Source organism: Rattus rattus, chromosome 9 (genome assembly GCF_011064425.1).
Source record: "Rattus rattus isolate New Zealand chromosome 9, Rrattus_CSIRO_v1, whole genome shotgun sequence".
NCBI lineage: Eukaryota > Metazoa > Chordata > Mammalia > Rodentia > Muridae > Rattus > Rattus rattus.
This window is the reverse complement of record NC_046162.1, coordinates 65,852,126-65,870,784: the sequence shown is the minus strand read 5'-3', so window position 1 is coordinate 65,870,784 and position 18,659 is coordinate 65,852,126. Positions and strand designations below refer to the sequence as shown.

Genomic DNA, 18,659 nt, shown 5'->3' with positions numbered 1-18,659 from the left:
TTTGCCAGACTCTTGACAATCCAAAGCGAAGTGGGTGATGTGCACTCTGAGAGAAGTGCCTTTCTTAAGATACCCAACACTTGTCAAAATGTGTGCACACCCATGGATATACATGTACATATGTGTGTACACAGGGACACACATGCTTATGGCTCTCTGCATACAGGGACATATACAGACGACTACAGATGGCATGAAGTCCTACCCTGTGCAGCACACAGACACACGACTGGGTCTCAGTGTGCCACATGGAAACACCCTACTGAGAGGTTAGAAACGTGAAGCAAGGACCTCACAATGAACGAGTCCCACACTGTTAAATTCTTATTCTTTGGGGTGAGGTCTTGCACTACCAGCAAGCTGGTGCCTCGATTCCTTGGGCCCCAAGGCATTCTCCTGCTCTGCCCCTGTGTGTCTGGGACCACGGGTGTGCATCATTGCATTCAGCCGAAAGTTTTGAGTTTTATAACCATAGGATGTGTCATGAATTTACATTCCATCCTAGTACAAGAACCAAGATAGTCCCTGTTCTGATCTTAGTGTCTAAGCGGTCAGAGCTAACACTCAGTGTTCGCATGGAAACACTTTTCCCTGGAGGGAAGTAAATCTACACTCAACACTTTTGAACTTCCCAGCGTATTTCCTATTTACTCTACTGGTCAGGCAAGAAGAATGTGGAGCAGAGGCCACTGTGGGGTAAACGTTATGGAGCCTTTTCTTCAGACCTTCTGCTTAGAGATTGCTACTGGCCACGTCCAGACACTGCGAGGCTCTGTGATCAGTGAAGCGCTCTTAAAGGGAATTTATGAATCGTCATGCATAAATACAGGTTTGGGACCTTTTAAAGGAAATGTCAACCCTACGGTACCTGGAGGAGTTAGCAACAGAGGTGTGTCAGTAGCTCTACTGGATGTTGTCAGTAATGGCCAAGAGTGGGAGGGCTACTTATCTCAGGTCACATAACCAAGGAAGAGGAGCACGTCTCTAACGGCACTGCCCTCCTGATATAGGGCTGAGCTCATCCACGGCCAAGGCGAAGGACACTGGAACATGCTCTCTAGTGGTCAAAAAGCCTCCACATTTTCATGTGCAGAGGGTTCAGTGACCTCTCTAAGTCTGACAATTAATAAAGTAGTCAGATGTGGACATGGGTGTGCCTGAGAACCGCTGGCTTTCTTCTCTATTTGGCTCCTCTGTCACCTTCCTAGCAAGGCATGACCATAAATCTTAACAACACAGGCTCACTTCTGGCAGAGGGAAGAGGAACGCACTCAGCCTTTGGAATGACACAATCATTAATGTGGTTGATTGGGACTGCAAAGGGGCCCACTGCCAGAGCGTGAGGAAGAGTGCTGTGGATTGCGCTGCAGCCAAGGGCTCTAGGTTTGCCATGCACACTGCCTGTGGGAGCCAGATGCAGAGGAAGTGATGATGTACTAGGTGGGCAGGAGGGCCAGGGTAAATCTGGGATGGGAATAGAGAGATGGATATGGCTGCTTACCCACCCAAGGCTCCAAGTCCCTGGGAAGTGCCTCAGAGAGTATGACCATCCATTCGGGGGTGGTCACACAGCGCCCAGGTACATATGGGCAATGTTTATAAGGGCAGAGTCTATGTCCAGGACTCTCTGTTCTGTGGTGACTTCTGGTCAACAGCTCCCTCCAGAATAGTCTGGAGGTGGCCTGCTGTGACCTGCCCCCTTCCCACCCACAAGCCTGTGTGCACATAGCCTTTCCTCCCAGGCTCTGTTGCAGGCCCAGCTGGAGGAGGGGACTCACCGAGCTTCAGTAGCCAGCCCTCTCGGTCTGGATTGAAGAAAGTGTGAGTGAGATCATTGCCGTCGTCTTCTGGGATTTTAAAGGGTTCGTTTTTGATGCTCTCATAGAGATTCTGGCAAAAGATGACACTGCATGTTTGATTCAAGAAGTCGCTCTTACTCTCTCCCTGTCTACTCAGTCCACAGGCCTAAGCCTGGAGTAAGGCACAGACACCAGAGAAGAGCATGGGCACGTTCTGCTCCCCAGCAGCTCACAGGGACAAAAATGAAATGCCTGGTGGATAACTAAGGACAAAAGAAATAGCTGCCTGGAGCCTACTCGAGCCTCTCGGCCTGGAGCCTACTCCGGCCTTTGGTTTTCAGTTTCAGACTTAGAAGCCACCTCCCATCCTGATTCTCAGCTGGCCTTTGTGAAATTCACACATTTAGGATCCGGCTCTGAGTGCAGGCTTTGCCGCTGACAGAGTGGCTCCCGCCCTGCTCACCCGCAGCAGCTCCTCGGGCAGGTCTCCTCCGTCGTTGATGCCTCGGTTCATGGCGATGAACCTCTCCACCGTAGGCTTGTCTTTGACATTGGGGTTGTGTAGGCTGGTGTTCAGCATGATGATTGCAAAGGACAGGACATAGCAAGTGTCTAGGGAGGAGAACAGGCTGTGAGAGCAGAGGGGACATCTACCCCGACAGGAGGCCCCAATGGACCAGGAGTAAAGACACTGGCGGGAAGGGTGGACGAGCCAAGTGTACATATGTCCCAGGAGTATGTTCCTGAAAGGGACAAGGCACATCACTACACTAAGGACACTCGTTTTTTTTCAGATATAAAAGAATAGGAAAACAATAAAATGGCTGGGAGCAGTGGAGCCTGGCTTTAGCCCCCATACTCAAAAGGCAGATCTCTTGAGAGTTCCAGTACAGTTGGTCTATAAAGGGCCAGGTAAGGCTATACAACAAAACCTCAGACCAATACAATGCATAAAAAAGGAAAAAAATTAAATGCAATTCTATTTAGTAATAATATGGTCTGCTTTATTTCTTCTGTATATATGTACCTATAAAATCACTTTACAGACACTGTGATGCACTCTCACCTGAGCATATGCATGGGTGTGTATGTATATATATGGGATATATCTATGTATATATATATGGGATAGGTATATACATATACATATATACATAGGGGGGGTTGGGGATTTAGCTCAGTGGTAGAGCGCTTGCCTAGCATGCGCAAGGCCCCGAGTTCGGTCCCCAGCTACGGAAAAAAAAAAAAAAAAAAAAAAAAAAGACATATATACATAGGGGACAGGTATACACATATACACACATGTGGGTGGCTTTTTGTTAATCTTATCATTTTCCCATGCCAATATCTTCATAAGAACATGATTTTTCTTTCTTTTTAAGGCAAGGTCTTGATTAAGTAGCCTAGCTAACTATATTCATAAATTTGCTTTTGAGACAGGATTTCTCTGTGTGGCCCTGGCTGTCCTGGAACTTGCTCTGTAGACCAGGCTGACCTTCAACTCAGAGATCTGCCTGCCTCTGCTCGAGCGCTGGGATCAAAGGCTATCACTGCCCAATGTTGAGACATCTTTAAGAGTTACATGTTTTATAATTCTGAACCCAGTGCTTGCAATCACATGAGGCAAGAACTCCTCCATTAAGCACACCAAGTGTTCACTGTAGCTCAGGGCTGGTCTTCTGGATGCTTTGAATCTTTCAAGGTTATGCCCACCATTAAGTAACTGTTCTTGGCATGGACTCGGCCTCTTGTCTTAGCTCTCCCTCCCTCCCCCACTCACCTGTAGACTGGAACACCCCAGTATTGCACTGACAGTACCGCTGGGCAAAGGCCTCCATCATCCGGTCAATCTTCTGGGCCTCTCCAGGGAGCCGGAAGCTCCACAGGAACTGCCTGAGGGTAAAGACAGGAGCATTGTTTTGACCTGTGCTGCTGCTAGTGTGGCTTTGATATCAGAGGGTGAAGGAAGTGGGGGCTCCAGTCCACAGAAGTCACAGAAACTGAACAGAAGCAAATGTAACCATTGCCCACCACTGTGGCCTTAGCTGAACTGAGACACCAAGAAGAACAGCCTCTCTCTAGAAGATGATACAAAAGTAAGACGGATGTTAATCATTTAAAATGAACTCTGAGGGAAAGAAAGGTCCATCCAGGGTATTCACTATGGAACCCTGTGAGTCACATTTGTTCATGGCCACAGGTTTAGTGCTGCAATATTGTGTCCTTAAAACTCATAGCTCAAAAAGTCATCCTAGGATTTATACCCAGAGCAGGGAAAAGTCTCTAAAGGGCACAAACCAAGCTTGATAAAGAGTTAGAGCTGAGCTGTGTGGCGGTAGAGCTCGCCCGTGATCCCAGAACTTGGGAGACAGAGGCAGGCAGAGCTCTGAGTGTAAGCCCAGCCTGCTCTACAGTGTAAGTTCCAGGACAGTCAGGGCCACACAGAGAAACCCTGTCTCCAAGGGGGAAAAATAGTTGATTTTTTTCTTTTCTTTCTTTCTCTCTTTCTTTCTCTCTCTCTTCCTTTCTTTCTTCCTTCCTTTCGTTCTTTCTTTCTTTTAAATGAAATACACGGATACCTATAGAGTAAGAAATGAAAGGGCTTTCTATTCTGGAGTAGAAATAATTTCAATATTTAAGGTCTTAACAGCCCCTCCATTCCCAAGACCAAGAAACCATCCTAGTGAATGCTATCCCACACAGGCATGTACATGGCCTCCCTGGAAAATACTTTATGACAGTCACAACAACCCCCATCGACAGGCTTGGATGGAATAGCACACAGGATGGAATACTCCTGCCCCACGGGACCTGCTGACAACACCCACCGCAAGGCCTGGACGAGGTTCAGGTCGGTGAACTCGTGCAGCTCCACAAACGCATGCAAGACCTGGATGCTGAACTCATCTCTATCAGAGGACAGACAAGAGACAGAAGGAAGCACACGTCAGACCCCGACACTGAACAAGACCCATCCTGATCGCAAGCAGATGGCATCCCCAGAGTCCCAGCCCATCAGACCTCTAAGCCTGGCCATCCAGTCAGGAGGCTGTCCGCCTGGCTGTTTGCTAACTAAACAAGCAAGGCGCTTCTATGCCCCTGGACAAGTAGGTTAATCCTTCCACTCAGTACCACTGTGGTGCCAGCTGCCCTACCACAGTCCCCACCCCATGACTTAGGGAGCAGGGAGCTTATTTCTTCCCATGGTTCTGACCACCAGCTTTGAAGGCCTCACCTCTCCCCAAGGTAGTCACCGATGGCTGTTTTGTTGAGCCCTTCCCCTTTATACAGGAACTGGGCAATGTCCTCACAAGTGTTCTTCAGCAGGCCATTCTCGATTAAGAACTGGATCCCCTGCACCAAGGTCAGAAAGAGCAGAGATGCTGGCTCAGAGGCTGGAGAATGAGTGCGGGCCCTGGCGCCTGTGTCGGCACACACCCACCACCGGACACTGGGACAGGGGACTCAAGTCAGATACCAGAGCCCCAGACTCAAGAGCTGACATTTACTCCAGAGAAGAGCAGCTTAGACCGAGGTCCCCACGGCCCTGCCCCACTGTAATAGTCTGGCAATTGTCTCTTCCTTCTGCTTACCTTCTTAGGATCCATGTTGAATTTCTTTCTGCCCATGGCTACCTGTTTGTTCCTCTGCATGTTTTTCCTGAAAAACAAGTGTGGCCGTTAGTGCTCTGGCGGCAGGACATCTGGGAGGCTGGAGCAGCCTGTATGTGGTGCCGACAGTGTGGGAAGACGGGCCTAAAGGGTAAGGAAGCGATGTGGTCCATCCACACAGGCCAGCCCGGCTCAGCTGAAGCTTCCTCTCTCTAGAGTCGTGGCCTCTCAGAATTTCTTCTTAAACTTTGCTGTCTACACATTGTGGAACTGCCCATTTTATATGTAAACCTGAAGGGCTTTTAATAAGCTTACCAATTGCCATAACTAGTTTTAGAAAACTTTTATCAGTCCAACAAAATTCCCCACAGTCATTTCCTGTTCACCCACATTCCTCTTTCAACTCAGGGGAACTCTTTTTTAAAAAGATTTATTTATTTGTTTGTTTTATGTAAGCATGCTGTCATTGCCTTCAGACACACCAGAAGAGGGCATCAGGTCCCATTACAGATGGTTGAGAGCCACCATGTCGGGGCTGGGAATGGAACTCAGGACCTCTGGAAGAGCAGTCAGTGCTCTTAACCGCTAGCCCTCTCTCCAGCCCACTGGGGAACTAACTCTTGACCTACCTTTGGTGTACACATCTGCCAAATTCTGGACCTCTCATACGTGCAGAACCGGGACGCGCTGGGCTTTAGTCTCCGAGCAAATGAGCTGCTCAGGAAGAACTCATGTGCTGCTGCCGCCTTTAGGGGCCAATGAGCCGTCAGCACTGGCCAGACCCCAAGGTACAAAGTCCCTTGCTCCTCCTCTTTTTTCTTTTTTTCCCAGGTTGAGACATGGGTTCACTCTGTAGCTCAGGCTGGGCTAAAACTCACTGCGTAGGTCAGGCTGGCCTGAAACTCATAACGATCCTCCTGCTTCCACCTCCAAATGCTGGGATTATAGACATGAGCCTACCATGCTTGGCCAGGCTGACTGAGGTTCAGGACTGGTATGAGTCCCAGGCTGTCTAACCACATTTTCCCCAAGTCAAGGAATACTACTTTGATCCATATTTCCAAAAAAGTACAAGAAAAGGCTGACGGGTGAGCTGGGAGGTAGTGGCGCACACCTTTAGTCCTAGCACTGGGGGCAGAGGCAGGCAGATCTGAGTCTGAGATAGCCTGCTCTATAGAGTGAGTTCCAGGACAGCCAGGGCTACACAGAGAAACCCTGTCTTAAAGAGAGAAAAAAAACATACCAAAAAAAACCCCTCAAAAACCAAAAACCAACCAACCAACCAAACAACTGCAGGGCGACTTCTCAGAGTGCAGTCCTTGGAGCCCTGCAATGGCAAGGCACGTAACTGCCCACAGGGACCTTCGGTGTCTTTTCCTTGGTTTAGTCCCTTACTGAAGCTCCCCCTGTCTCTGGCAAGCCCTAACCCAGAGCCCAGACTCCAGTAGTACATGTCACATCTCTGTCAACTGTAATTGCTGCTTCTGAAGGCTGTGGGTACTCACAGGGTGGCTGGCTAACTTCACTGGCTCCTCAGGAATCAGCTGCTACCCCAAACCATCCAGTGTTGTAGCTTATGGCTGCCGGGCATGCTCAAAGGATGTGCTGGGTAAAGTTCCACATACGTCTCCATGAGTCAGCTCCTGGCTCTCTCTACCTGTCTAGCATTCGGTCTGTGACTGCCGAGACAGTCTCACGCAGGCCTGTGGGTCAGCTCCTGTCCCAACTTCGGCAGTCTCCCTTGCACACCAGCTGTGTCACCTGGTCACCTTGAGGAAGCCCTAAGTTCCATAGTACTATGTTGTCTTTGCTTCGTCCACAATGTTTGGGGTTGTTACAGAATGCTGAATCCCGCCTTTGATTACACACATGACCACCCACCTGTGGAAAAGCCAGAATGAGTAAACCCTGACTACACAGATGCTCAGAATCCACAGAACAGCTCACCTTTCAGAATCTTCAATTCTGGAATGCCACTTTAAACTCCAGGGGTTAAACCATAAATAACTGAGGTATGGCTCTTGTGCTCAGAAGCACCAGAAACACTGACAAAAGTTGGTCTTTTTTCTTTATGTTCTCTTTTTCTTTCTTTTTTCATTCATTCATTCATTCATTCATTCATTCATTCATTCATTCATTATTTTATTGTCTCTCTGTGTAGCCCTGGCTGTCCTGGAACTCATTTTGTAGACCAGGCTGGCCTTAAACTCACAGAGATCCACCTGCCTCTGCCTTTCAAGTACTGAATTAAAGGTGTGCACAAGCACACCTGGCCTGTTACCTTTCCTAAGCGCAGAAGTTATAACTCTAGATGGACTCTCCGAGAGACCCCACCTCTGATCTACACAGAAGGTCAGAAGCTGCAGAGACGGCCCGGCGGTAAGGACACCTGGTGCAATTCCCACACCCACACCAGCCATAACTGGTTCCAAAGGATCTGATGTGCTCTTTTGACTTCCATGGGCACCAGACACACATGTGGTGCCCAGACACACATGTGGTGCCCAGACACACAGAGTGCACAGACACACAGAGTGCATAGACACACATGTGGTGCCCAGACACACAGAGTGCACAGACATACTTGCATGTGCTCCAGACATACCTGCAGTGAACAGACATATCTGTGAGCAAAGCACTCATATACATAAAAATGTTAAAGTATAAAAAAAGTTAATAGAAAATGAGAGAGCTATAATCTAAGTGACAACCAGAGGGCTGGCAGTGGCCCTTGTGAGGATGCAGCCCCTCCATCCCTAATGGCATTGCCCATACAAGTTTAAACTAACAAATCAAGGCCTTATAAGCCAGACAGGGAGGCTTAGGCTTAGACAGACACAGACTGAGAGGGGCCTGAAAGCAGATCGTTTACCGAGGGAGGTGGTTAGGAAAGGCCTGGGAATTACAGCCAAGGTCACTGACGTCTTATCATTTTCCACTGTAATGGTTTCCACAGTCTTCTCCCTCAAGCATACGGAGGTGCAAATAAACTTGACATTACACTAGACATAGGTGGGCACACCAGCCTCGGGAGATCATACTAGCGGTGCTCACTAAGCTTTTCCACTAAGCAAGAGTAAAATAGAAACTTAAGACGTGAACACAGAGTGGACATCATAGAAGAGACACAACAATCTCCACGGGGACTTATGGGCACTTGGGACAGTGGCCTCGAGCTTCCTAACGCTGCGACCCTTCAATGCAGTTCTTCGTGTTGTGGCGACCTCCAGCTGTAAAACTGTTTCGTTGCTACTTCGTAACTGTGATTTTGCTACTGTTATGAATTGTCAATATCTGATATGCAGGACATCTGATATACGACCCTTGTGAAAGAGTCTCTTGACCCCCAAGGAGGTCGTGGTCTCAAGGCTGAACCACTGACTTCAGGTTTTCCGGTGCCTTTGAACTTTCCGGCTCCTTCCCTACACATAAAAGCTTTCCTATGGCCCAGCCTGGCAGCACACACCCTAATCCCAGCACTTGGGAGGCAGGGGCAGGCAGATCTCTGTGCTCAAGGTCAGTCTGGTCTACACAGTGAGTTTCACAACAGCCAGGGAGACGTAGAAAGATTGTCTCAAAAAAAAAGTTTCCTATGTCAGATCCTTGTGAGGGCTGAGAGGCAGGACAGGAAGGCATCTATCTGTGTGCCTGCTAGGACTCTGCGGCAGAAAGCCTACTTTGTGCTTGACTGTGCCCGGGTGTGTGGAGAAGGAGGGTGCACTGGGAGCCAGACCAGGAGGCCTACCCAGCAGCAGGACAAACTCACCGTTCCTCTGTGGATCCCAGGCTTTCAATTTCATTAGCAACCTCTGCTATCTCTTCCTTCAGCCTCTGTAAACAGAAGGGGTTACCAGGAGGACCGCTGCAGACCAGAGCCATACTTCCAAAGCCCTTCACACAACTCCCTCCACACTAACACCAGAGCAGAGAGAACAGAACAACAAAACAGGCACAAACCTACCGGGTCACCCAGAAGAATGTCTTTACTCAATGATACCTACTAGGCCCCCAGACACTGAGCCTGCAAGGGAGAGGTGGCTCCTTGGCTCACAGTTCCTGGGCTAGGGAAGAAGGGTTTTTCTTTTTTTAGGAACATGCACTACGTTAAAAAGGTGTAGTCATGGGAGCTGGAGAGATGGCTCAGAGATTGCTCTTCCAGAGGTCCTGAGTTCAATTCCCAGCCACTACATGGTGACCCACACCATCTTCAGTGAGGTCTGGGATCTTGGCAGAACATAGTCTTGCTATATAGTCTTGCTACAGTATAGAGTGACAGAGCTAACAGCCACCCACGTGTCTGGTTGTCTGGGACATCAGAGGCTGTGCTGCTGGACCTATACTGTGGCCTCATGCTGTTCTAACTGGACACGGGAAGGCCCCACTAAATCTGCTGACTTTTCACTCCCAGCCACTGCCTTCTCCTTCACCCAGGCTTGGAAGGGCGTGACTGTGGTCATGTAGAGCATGGGGTAAAAGCCTCTCCTCATCCCCAGCAGTGACCAGAGACTCAGGAAACGCCATCGGAACAGTTCTAATCGTCAGTGGCGAGCAGGCCTGTCCTCTCACTGTCCTGTGAGGTTTGGGCCATACGTTTTGCAGCCTTGAATCTTACACAGGTTTTAGAAGAGCAACATCCAACTGCTCAAAGTGACACAACCTACCGCATGGCTCCTTCTTCCCAGTTATGAAGGAAACTTGGAAAGACATGGCTGTCCAGTCTAGTCTCTAGGGACATGCCCTGCAAACAGCAGTGCATCTGGCCTCACAGGAAGCTGTGAAGGTGCTATAGTTCCACCCCATGACCAGAAGAACAGAAGGGAAAAAACAAACTAGTGCTATAATCCAGGCCCTCGGCTCACAGGTGGTGGAGTCAGGGCCTGCAGAAGGTACCAGCAAACCTGAGGCTGCATTCCGTGTGTCAGCTGGGGAAACTTAGCTCAGAGTCCCTTTACCTCTGATAAATGGCAGCAGGGAGCGCTGTTCTGAGGCTCTACTTTCTGGGAAACCAAAAGCGACCACTAATATCTCTACTTTGGCCAGAGCTGTGGCAAGCAGCAGCTGTAAGCCTACCCTGTAACACATGCACTTCGCACACCCAAGCATTCCTTCCTCCATTAGCTTCCCAAGCGCCCTCCAACCTGGATGTCAGCCAGCAGCTCCTGCTTCCTCCGCCGGATGTTCTCCAGTTCTTGACGCTCCTCTGCAGTCAGGTCACTGGGGACTGCAAAGACAGAACTGTCATGAAAGCATTCCTCCACAAAGTAACAAAATCCCAAAACCTCACAGGTAAAATGTGACCAAGAAAGAAGCCAGAAGCCAATTTGGAAATGATGGACGGGAGGGAGATGTAACCAGGTGGACCACTGCGGATGAGCAGAGTGCCAGGCCTGGTCACCATCTTCCCCACGGTTCTCCTGCCTTCCAGCGGGGCAAGGACAGGCCAGTCCCCTGCTGGTCAAAGTGGAACTACATTCCCATGAACTGTCTCAGGTGAACACAAAGCAACATGGCGCCTTTGGAGAAAAGTGGGTGAGAATTCCGTGCACACAGAGAGAGTCTGCGTTTAAGTCTAGGAGAGAGGATTATGAGTCTTTTCAGCTCATCATGAACATTGCCACATGCCCACATGACCGTCTTCTTATTCAAGCACTCTGTTGGAAGCAGGTGGCCACACGAGTAACAAACACTAGAATCAGCAAAGTGTCTTCAGTCCCCACCCCCATACAGACCTCCCTAAGTCCCCGCCACTCATCCAGCCACATGCTGTCCAACTTCATGAGTGATCTGAGGAGGAAGTGAAATAAAGGTGTGTCCCCTTATTCTCCAGGGACACATTTCAAGAACCCCAGCAGACTTCTAGACCCACAGCATGCTTGTCTCTATGTGCACATCCACATTGGATGACTCTTCTGACTGGCCCAGGCACAGTCCTACACCATAGCCAAACTTTTGGCAGCCTGAGGAACAGCAGCAAAATGAGTAAAGATTTTCTCAGCTTTACAGCGGGTCAGACAGAGAAGGGTAGAGCAGGTCAGAATTAATCCTGTTACTCAGAATGCCATGTAAGTGAAGGCTTATGAACTGTTCGTTTCTGGAATTTTCCATTTAATAGTTTGGCTACAGATGACGGTGGGTAATGGTTGTACCTGAGGTGCCTCAAGTTGTGCCTTGTGTTTAGTGAGCAAAGTGTTGGCTCCTGTCTCTCTTGGCACAGTATGGTGTAGGACACCAGTGTCCTCAACATGAACAGACAGCTCTCTTCTGTTCTTGAGTCAAGGTGCACCCGTGAGGTTTGATGCCGACTCCTCAGCTGCACTCATACCCCACAGTGGTGGCACACTGGAATGATGCAGTAAGGAGGACACTTGATTGACCCCGCAGAGGAGGGATATACCCCTGTATACAACACAGATGGACACACACACCGAGGACTCAGAAAACACTCAGGGCATGGCATGGCTTTGAGAACTGGAGGCAGAAATTCCCTTTAAAAATATCTGAGCATATCAAAATTTGATCTGATGCTTACAGAGCTGGTTAATCAGATTTATCAATGAGTCTCCATTTGAGCAGAAAGGGGCAAAACTAAATTCCAGATCCTTACTACAAAGATGATGGAAAAACAACAAACAAACAAACAAACAAACAAACAAACAACCTTGTGTCCAGACTGCTGACTTTTACCACTTAAAGCTGCCTTCTGAGCCCTTCCTTCATTTGCATGACAGCTGGGACCCCTTACCTGCAGTTCATATTCAAACTGTGCTTCTCACCGGCTGCCTACGACGAGATGCTTCTTTAAAAATAGGGAAGACACTCTAAAAAGTAAACAAACCTCACTCCTGCAGGCCTTCAGAACCAGGATTGCAGCAAGTCTTCTGGACAGAGAAAGTGGGAGAGCACAGACCTGGTCAGTAACCTTGGGAGCCCAATCTCCAGGCTCCGCATGCTGAAGACAGAGGACATATCCATCCCCACGCAGGACGTAAGAGTGGACAGCTACCTAGTGAGGAGCTGCCCCAGGAGGGATGGGAGCCCTTGGGGATGCCCTGCCAGCTCCACCTCAGCAGAGCCCCTAGGTTTTAAAGACCCAACCTGCCCAGGGCCTTCCTCTCAAGCTCCTTTTCCACTGACGCCTACAGTGGAAAGAGTAAGACCTCAAGCAAACAAATCCTGGAGCAGTCAGATGTTAGAGAGCAAAGAAAAATTGTTCTTCCGAAAACCCAGACACTTGAAAAGGGGTGGGGTGGGGGGGAAGCATAGGGAAAAAAGATCATTCTTTTGGAAATTAACCTCCTTCAATCCTCCTATCTAAATAAAAAATGTCAAAGAAAGGACTAGGGCTGGAGAGATGTCTTGGAGGGGAAGAGCACTGACTGAACTCCTAGAGGACCCAGGTCTGGTTCCCAGCACCCGCATGCTAGATTACAACCTTTTTTTTAACTATGCATGTGGTACACTGACATATATGTAGGCTAAACACACATACATATAAAATAAACAAACAAAAAGGACTAGAGGACAAAATGAGCAATAAAAGGAGCAACAGAGAGGCCTGAACACGGGTAGCCATCAGCTCACCATGGCACAGTAAAACCTATAATCCTACAGAGAAGTCAACAGGAGCTGAGACCTCTACATGGCGGGGAGTAGGGGGTTCATCAGCCCACAGCTAAAGAGATCTACACACTCCAGTGAGAACTTTGAAGGCCTTCAAGATTCTAAATGAAAATGACCCCAGCCAAATGGGGACCAGTCAGAATCATCAGACAGCCAAGTAGCAGACAGCAAATCTCCTGGCCACATGTTTTAAAGTGACTTGCAGAGGAGCACTCTGTAGGACAAGGGACAGGGCACTCTGGTGCGTGAGGATAGCAAACAAGTCAGCTGGGGGTGGGGCACAAAGCATGTGGAACAGGTTGGTGTGCAAGCTGTGGACTGGAGGAGGGTGTCCCAAAGAGCTAAACTGCAAGTCAAAGAGTAGAGTGCACAACACACTCTACAATCCCAACACTCTAGAGGCTGAGGCAGGGGCAGCCTAAGCTTGAGGCCAGCAAGGGCAGTATGACAAGACTGTCTTGGGGACTGGGAACTGTGAAAATGGGAAGGCACTGCTTCACCTTCTCTTAATGGAATGGAAAGTTTATGCAAAATGCAGAAGCAAACAAATGCATCTCATCTCACAAGACTCCTGGGAGGCAGGAGGGAGAGGCTTGGGTGCCAGGGTGCTGAGCAGCCCACTCAGCCTTTTCATCCCTGTCCCCACCTGCTTGCTGCTTGTTAGCTTTTGGAATCAGCCTACTCACAAGGCATAAAATGCTCACCAAGGATGAAGAACAGTGATCATGGGTGACAATGGTACCATGAAGAATGAAACCAATGTGACAGGATAGGATCACCCAACAGGCAGAGTCTCTACTGCAGAGGCAGGAGGACAAAGGAAGCAAGAGTCTGAGTAGAGACCAGGGAAGAGAAGTCCACAGTGTAGACACACTCACTATGCAGACACACTCACAGTGCAGACACACTCACACTGCAGACACATTCACAGTGTAGACACACTCACAGTGCAGACACACTCACAGTGCAGACACAGACACAGTGCAGAAACACAGTGCAGACACAGACACACTCACAGTGTAGACACACTCACTATGCAGACACACTCACAGTGCAGACACACTCACACTGCAGACACACTCACAGGGTAGACACACTCACAGTGTAGACACACTCACAGTGCAGACACAGACACAGTGCAGACACACAGTGCAGACACAGACACACTCACAGTGCAGACACACAATGCAGATACACTCACAGTGTAGACACACTCACAGTGCGGATACACTCACAGTGCAGACACACTCACATTGCAGATACACTCACAGTGCAGACACACTCACAGTGCAGATACACTCACAGTGCAGATACACTCACAGTGCAGACACACTCACAGTGTAGACACACTCACAGTGCAGATACACTCACAGTGCAGATACACTCACAGTGTAGACACACTCACAGTGCAGACACACTCACAGTGCAGACACACTCACAGTGTAGACACACTCACAGTGTAGCTACACAGTGCAGACACAGACACACTCACAGTGCAGATACACTCACAGGGCAGACACACTCACATTGCAGATACACTCACAGTGCAGACACACTCACAGTGTAGACACACTCACAGTGCAGACACACTCACGGTGCAGATACACTCACAGTGCAGATACACTCACAGTGTAGACACACTCACAGTGCAGATACACTCACAGTGTAGACACACTCACAGTGCAGATACACTCACAGTGCAGACACACTCACAGTGTAGCTACACAGTGCAGACACAGACACACTCACAGTGCAGATACACTCACTGGGCAGACACAGACACACTCACAGTGCAGATACACTCACAGGGCAGACACAGACACACTTATAGTACAGATACACTCACAGTGTAGACACACTCACAGTGCAGACACAGACACACTTATAGTGCAGACACACTCACAGCGCAGACACAGACACAGACACAGTGCAGACACACTCACAGGGCAGACACACTCACACTCACAGGACTTGCAGAGGTTAAAATGAAAGGACTAAAAGGCAGAGTAAACCCCTTAGCTGGAAAGAAGGCGAGCTGAAGCCTCTGCCGATCACAGAGGAAGCTAGGGGTTCGTTCCTGGTTCTGACACAGTAACCAGTCACCAAAGACCCAGGCACCAACACTGAGGAGCTCACCGCTGCAGCTGCCTTGGGGAGCAGGTCTGGGAATGGAATGATGGGGCTATCATGAATATTCACACATCACATGTCTGACACACTAACCCAGGGCCTCCAGGGAAAAGGCCTCTGTGTCCTTGCAGCCAGACACACATGGCTTCTAGCCAGTTTGCAGCTATAATAAAGATGTTAAAAATAAAACAACAACAAAAAAAAATACCATGACATTTGTTGTCATTTATTTTGATCCAGTCTCCTGACACTAACTATATGATCTCCAAGTTACTTCTGAAATACTTAATAACCTGAAATCAACACGTCTTCCATTTTAGTTCAAAGAATAATTAAGAATTTAGAAGATCCCAAAACAATCTCAATCTCTTTTTATCCTCCTGGAATTTTGCTCTAAGATGAGGGAGATCTAACATTTTAATGAATACTTTGCTCTACAGACATAACACCAAACCTTACCAACAACAAATCTTTAGTTCAAGCCTTTGTGTCAGTTGCTTCATTTAACCCAAAGAGTCTGAAGGATTGCCAGGGTGCTGGGTGCTGGAGGTGTGATGGCTCCTAGGACCTGGGCTGACCACACAGATGCTGTGAATAGCAGAACCATTCAGGGAGGAAGAGACAGGACTCCAGCACTGGGTAACCTGGGCTACCGGACGTGGGGGCACCAGCTCGGAAGGCTATCAGACCCAGTGGACAGCCAGGGCTAAGCTGCACAAGGGCATGCTCTGACAGGCCAGATGGCAGACAACAAACAACTCCCCTCCCCCACGGCCACGTGCTACCGCCATGCCTCTGTGCCAGGAGGCAGCTAAACCCGTTCTCTGAGAGAAAGGCCACTGAGCAGGCCAGCAGGTTGTGTAGTGAGTCTGAGTACAACGGAGCCAGGCCAGAGGAGCCCTTCTATCTAGAGCGCCTATGCCAGAGGGCAGGGACCCATGCTCTAAGGTTAATGTGTAAGGTGTCCAGCCGGCAGGCAGCAGGAACAGCCCAGCTCTGGTCTCCTCGCCATCCCTTTCCAGTTCCAATGTAAGGAAAGGGATTAAAGTAGCCAATCAACAAGGAGCCATTGTGCCCAGCTGTAAATGCAGAAGCTACACAGGGGAAGCTTTCACTTATTTAGATGTTGCTCTGTGGATTTCAACTGTAGGCAGAAACCTGGAGCTGAAACATCGTCCAGCCAGCACATACAAAGGAGGACTGTCTTAAAGGGACGGTGCCTTCTTTTCAAGTCAAGGAGCAGAAAATGTGCACAGGATGGCAGGCAGCAGTCTAAAGCCTGCAGTCCCTGCTCTGTCCCTTGACAGATGCCCCGAGGCCCCATTGCAGATGCAGTCCCTGTGACATCAGGTTCTATTCAGTAGCCACTGCTCAAAGGTATGGCCCTCACCCAACCCTAGTGTGCGCTATGAAATCAGAGGGGTCCAGCCATGCTTTGGAACTCAGATTTCCTTCTTGCTTTTTGAGGTCATCTTGGCCCCCCAACTCCCCCCCCCCAAAAAAAAACCCCTGCCTGGCTTGAGAACACACTACCTACCTTGTCTTTTTCCTCTCAGTGGATAAAAGGGTCTACATTTAATGCAGAATTACAAGGAGACATTTAAGAGTAACCAAGTGCGTCTCCTTGTCTCCCCTGTGAATCAGGTAGGCATACAGAGCACAGCTACGATGGGAGAGCTCCCACCCAGGCCAAGGACTCCTCCGTATTCCCAAATCCAGCCTTCCTCCTAGGACACCCTTTCCTACCCTGGGCCTGGGCAGAGCTTCCTGAACACTGAACATGCGCACGGATTGTTTCCTTTCTCTCCTCCCACCCTTCCCCACCTCTGGCTCACTTCAGGTAAACCTAGCACAGCCCAGAATGGCAGAGGTGGTGAGATGAAGCCAAGTCTCCCCACCCTCCACAGAGCTGGCACCCACTCTGAGAGGACACTGACTGTCCTCGTTCCGAGAGCACAGATACAGAAGCTCTGGTTGGAACTTTCTGTGAGGCCCACAGGGCCTACAGCGTGAAGAGCCTGAAGCCAGCAGCACCACCACAGTATCAGGCCCAACCCATCAACTGCCTGCCCTCCAGTGGACCTGCCCAATGTGACCTTAGCAACAAGGCCAGGGTCTGTCCCCTCCAGAGGCCTGCATCACATCTCCCAGGAAATCCCAGTGACCTGCACTTTGAAAAACTTTAAACTACTAGAAAGGACTCGGATGTTTGCAAGCACACTGCACAGCAGCTGTTCCCCCATAATATGGAGCTACCCCTGCCCATCACTGTAGCCGTCACACTCAGCAAAGGAGACAGGCCAGCTTGCTGTCCTGAACCAGGCCCCTTCACCTGCAGAGCCAGCTCACTCTCCTCCCCTCCTGCCTACCCAGCACAGATGCTCGCCCAACCTACAACCACTGCTGCCTCCAAGCGGGATGGCACTCTCCCTTCCTGAATGTGCAGCGGTCTCAGAGAGGATGTGGAGGCCATGAACAACTTTAGGAGTGCATGTTAATGAGGGCTATGTCTAAGGACGCTGTACCCACCTGTGGGACTGACTAGCTATGTGACCCTGGGTAAGCTATCTCATCAGGGTGTGCTCCTCCATGAACAATAAGCTGGCAGGCTGCCTCCAGAAGGAACACTCTGGAGGGGAGCATGGCTCTTACATCAGGTAAGTGAGAGCCCTGAGGCCTGTGTGTCGTGGTAAGTCGTAAACTGTACAGAGGGGTCAGGACAGGAGGGGCTGGCACAGAAGCACCTGCAGATTCAAAGACGGGACCAGGTTCTTCTGATCACTGCTACGCTGGCTAGGAGAGTCTGTCCCCTCATTAGAACTCTCCATTCCCAAGGGGTGGCATGGAGTCACGCAGAAGGCCTAAGGATGCAGCCTTCCCTTCAAGCATCTTTCAGGTAAGAACAAAAGATGAAAAATCGAAAGCTCGATGCTTCAGGTCACTCACCAAGCCAGAGTTGTTTCCAACTCTGGATCCAGGATGAGGGAAGGTAGACACAGGAAGGAAGGGGTGTGACCACAGTCAGAGACCTAGTGACAGGCTTGCTGCCAGCAGTGTGCCATGTTCCTGTCACACCGTTACAGAATCTGTCACCTTTGGAGAACCAATCCCTTTCCTTCCTATTGAGTCAAAGCCTTTGAAGTCCTTCCGAAAATTTAGTACACTGTCAGGGGTTTATAAAGAAGAAGGCCCCGATGCCACCACAGCTCAGGAGGAAGCCTGAAGATGCTCAGAGACGGCCCTTACTCCAGGGCCCTGGGTCACAGAGGGAAAGAGTAGTGAGAGTTTGGGAGGTGAGAGTGGGTTGAGAAGATTAGTAGGGATAGAGTGGCCATGTTTTATGGTTCAATGGTTCTGGGGATGTGAGCATCACTAGATATGCTTACCACCATTAATCGTAAACTTCAAATGTCAAAGATGGTAAGTTTTAGGTTATGTGGGTTTTGCCCTAACTAAAAATAAACAGAAATTTTAATGGCAGTATTCTAACCTCTTGACT

At 49.4% G+C, this 18,659-nt stretch overlaps 1 protein-coding gene across 2 annotated transcripts in view; it reads right to left on the bottom strand.

The window, feature by feature from the left end:
* The window catches only part of Cyth1 (cytohesin 1), an 81,575-nt gene that overhangs the window by 17,022 nt on the left and 45,894 nt on the right, over positions 1–18,659 (bottom strand). Inside the window, exons 2-9 of one of the 2 annotated variants that reach the window (XM_032914528.1) lie at positions 10,549–10,631; positions 9,177–9,241; positions 5,393–5,459; positions 5,035–5,153; positions 4,628–4,708; positions 3,580–3,692; positions 2,263–2,411; positions 1,779–1,890 (exon numbers count right to left, since the gene is read on the bottom strand). In XM_032914528.1, coding sequence (XP_032770419.1) covers positions 1,779–1,890; positions 2,263–2,411; positions 3,580–3,692; positions 4,628–4,708; positions 5,035–5,153; positions 5,393–5,459; positions 9,177–9,241; positions 10,549–10,631 — 789 coding nt within the window. Of the gene's footprint in view, positions 1–1,777; positions 1,891–2,262; positions 2,412–3,579; positions 3,693–4,627; positions 4,709–5,034; positions 5,154–5,392; positions 5,460–9,176; positions 9,242–10,548; positions 10,632–18,659 lie in introns of both variants that reach the window. The other variant, XM_032914529.1, reaches the window with a different exon arrangement.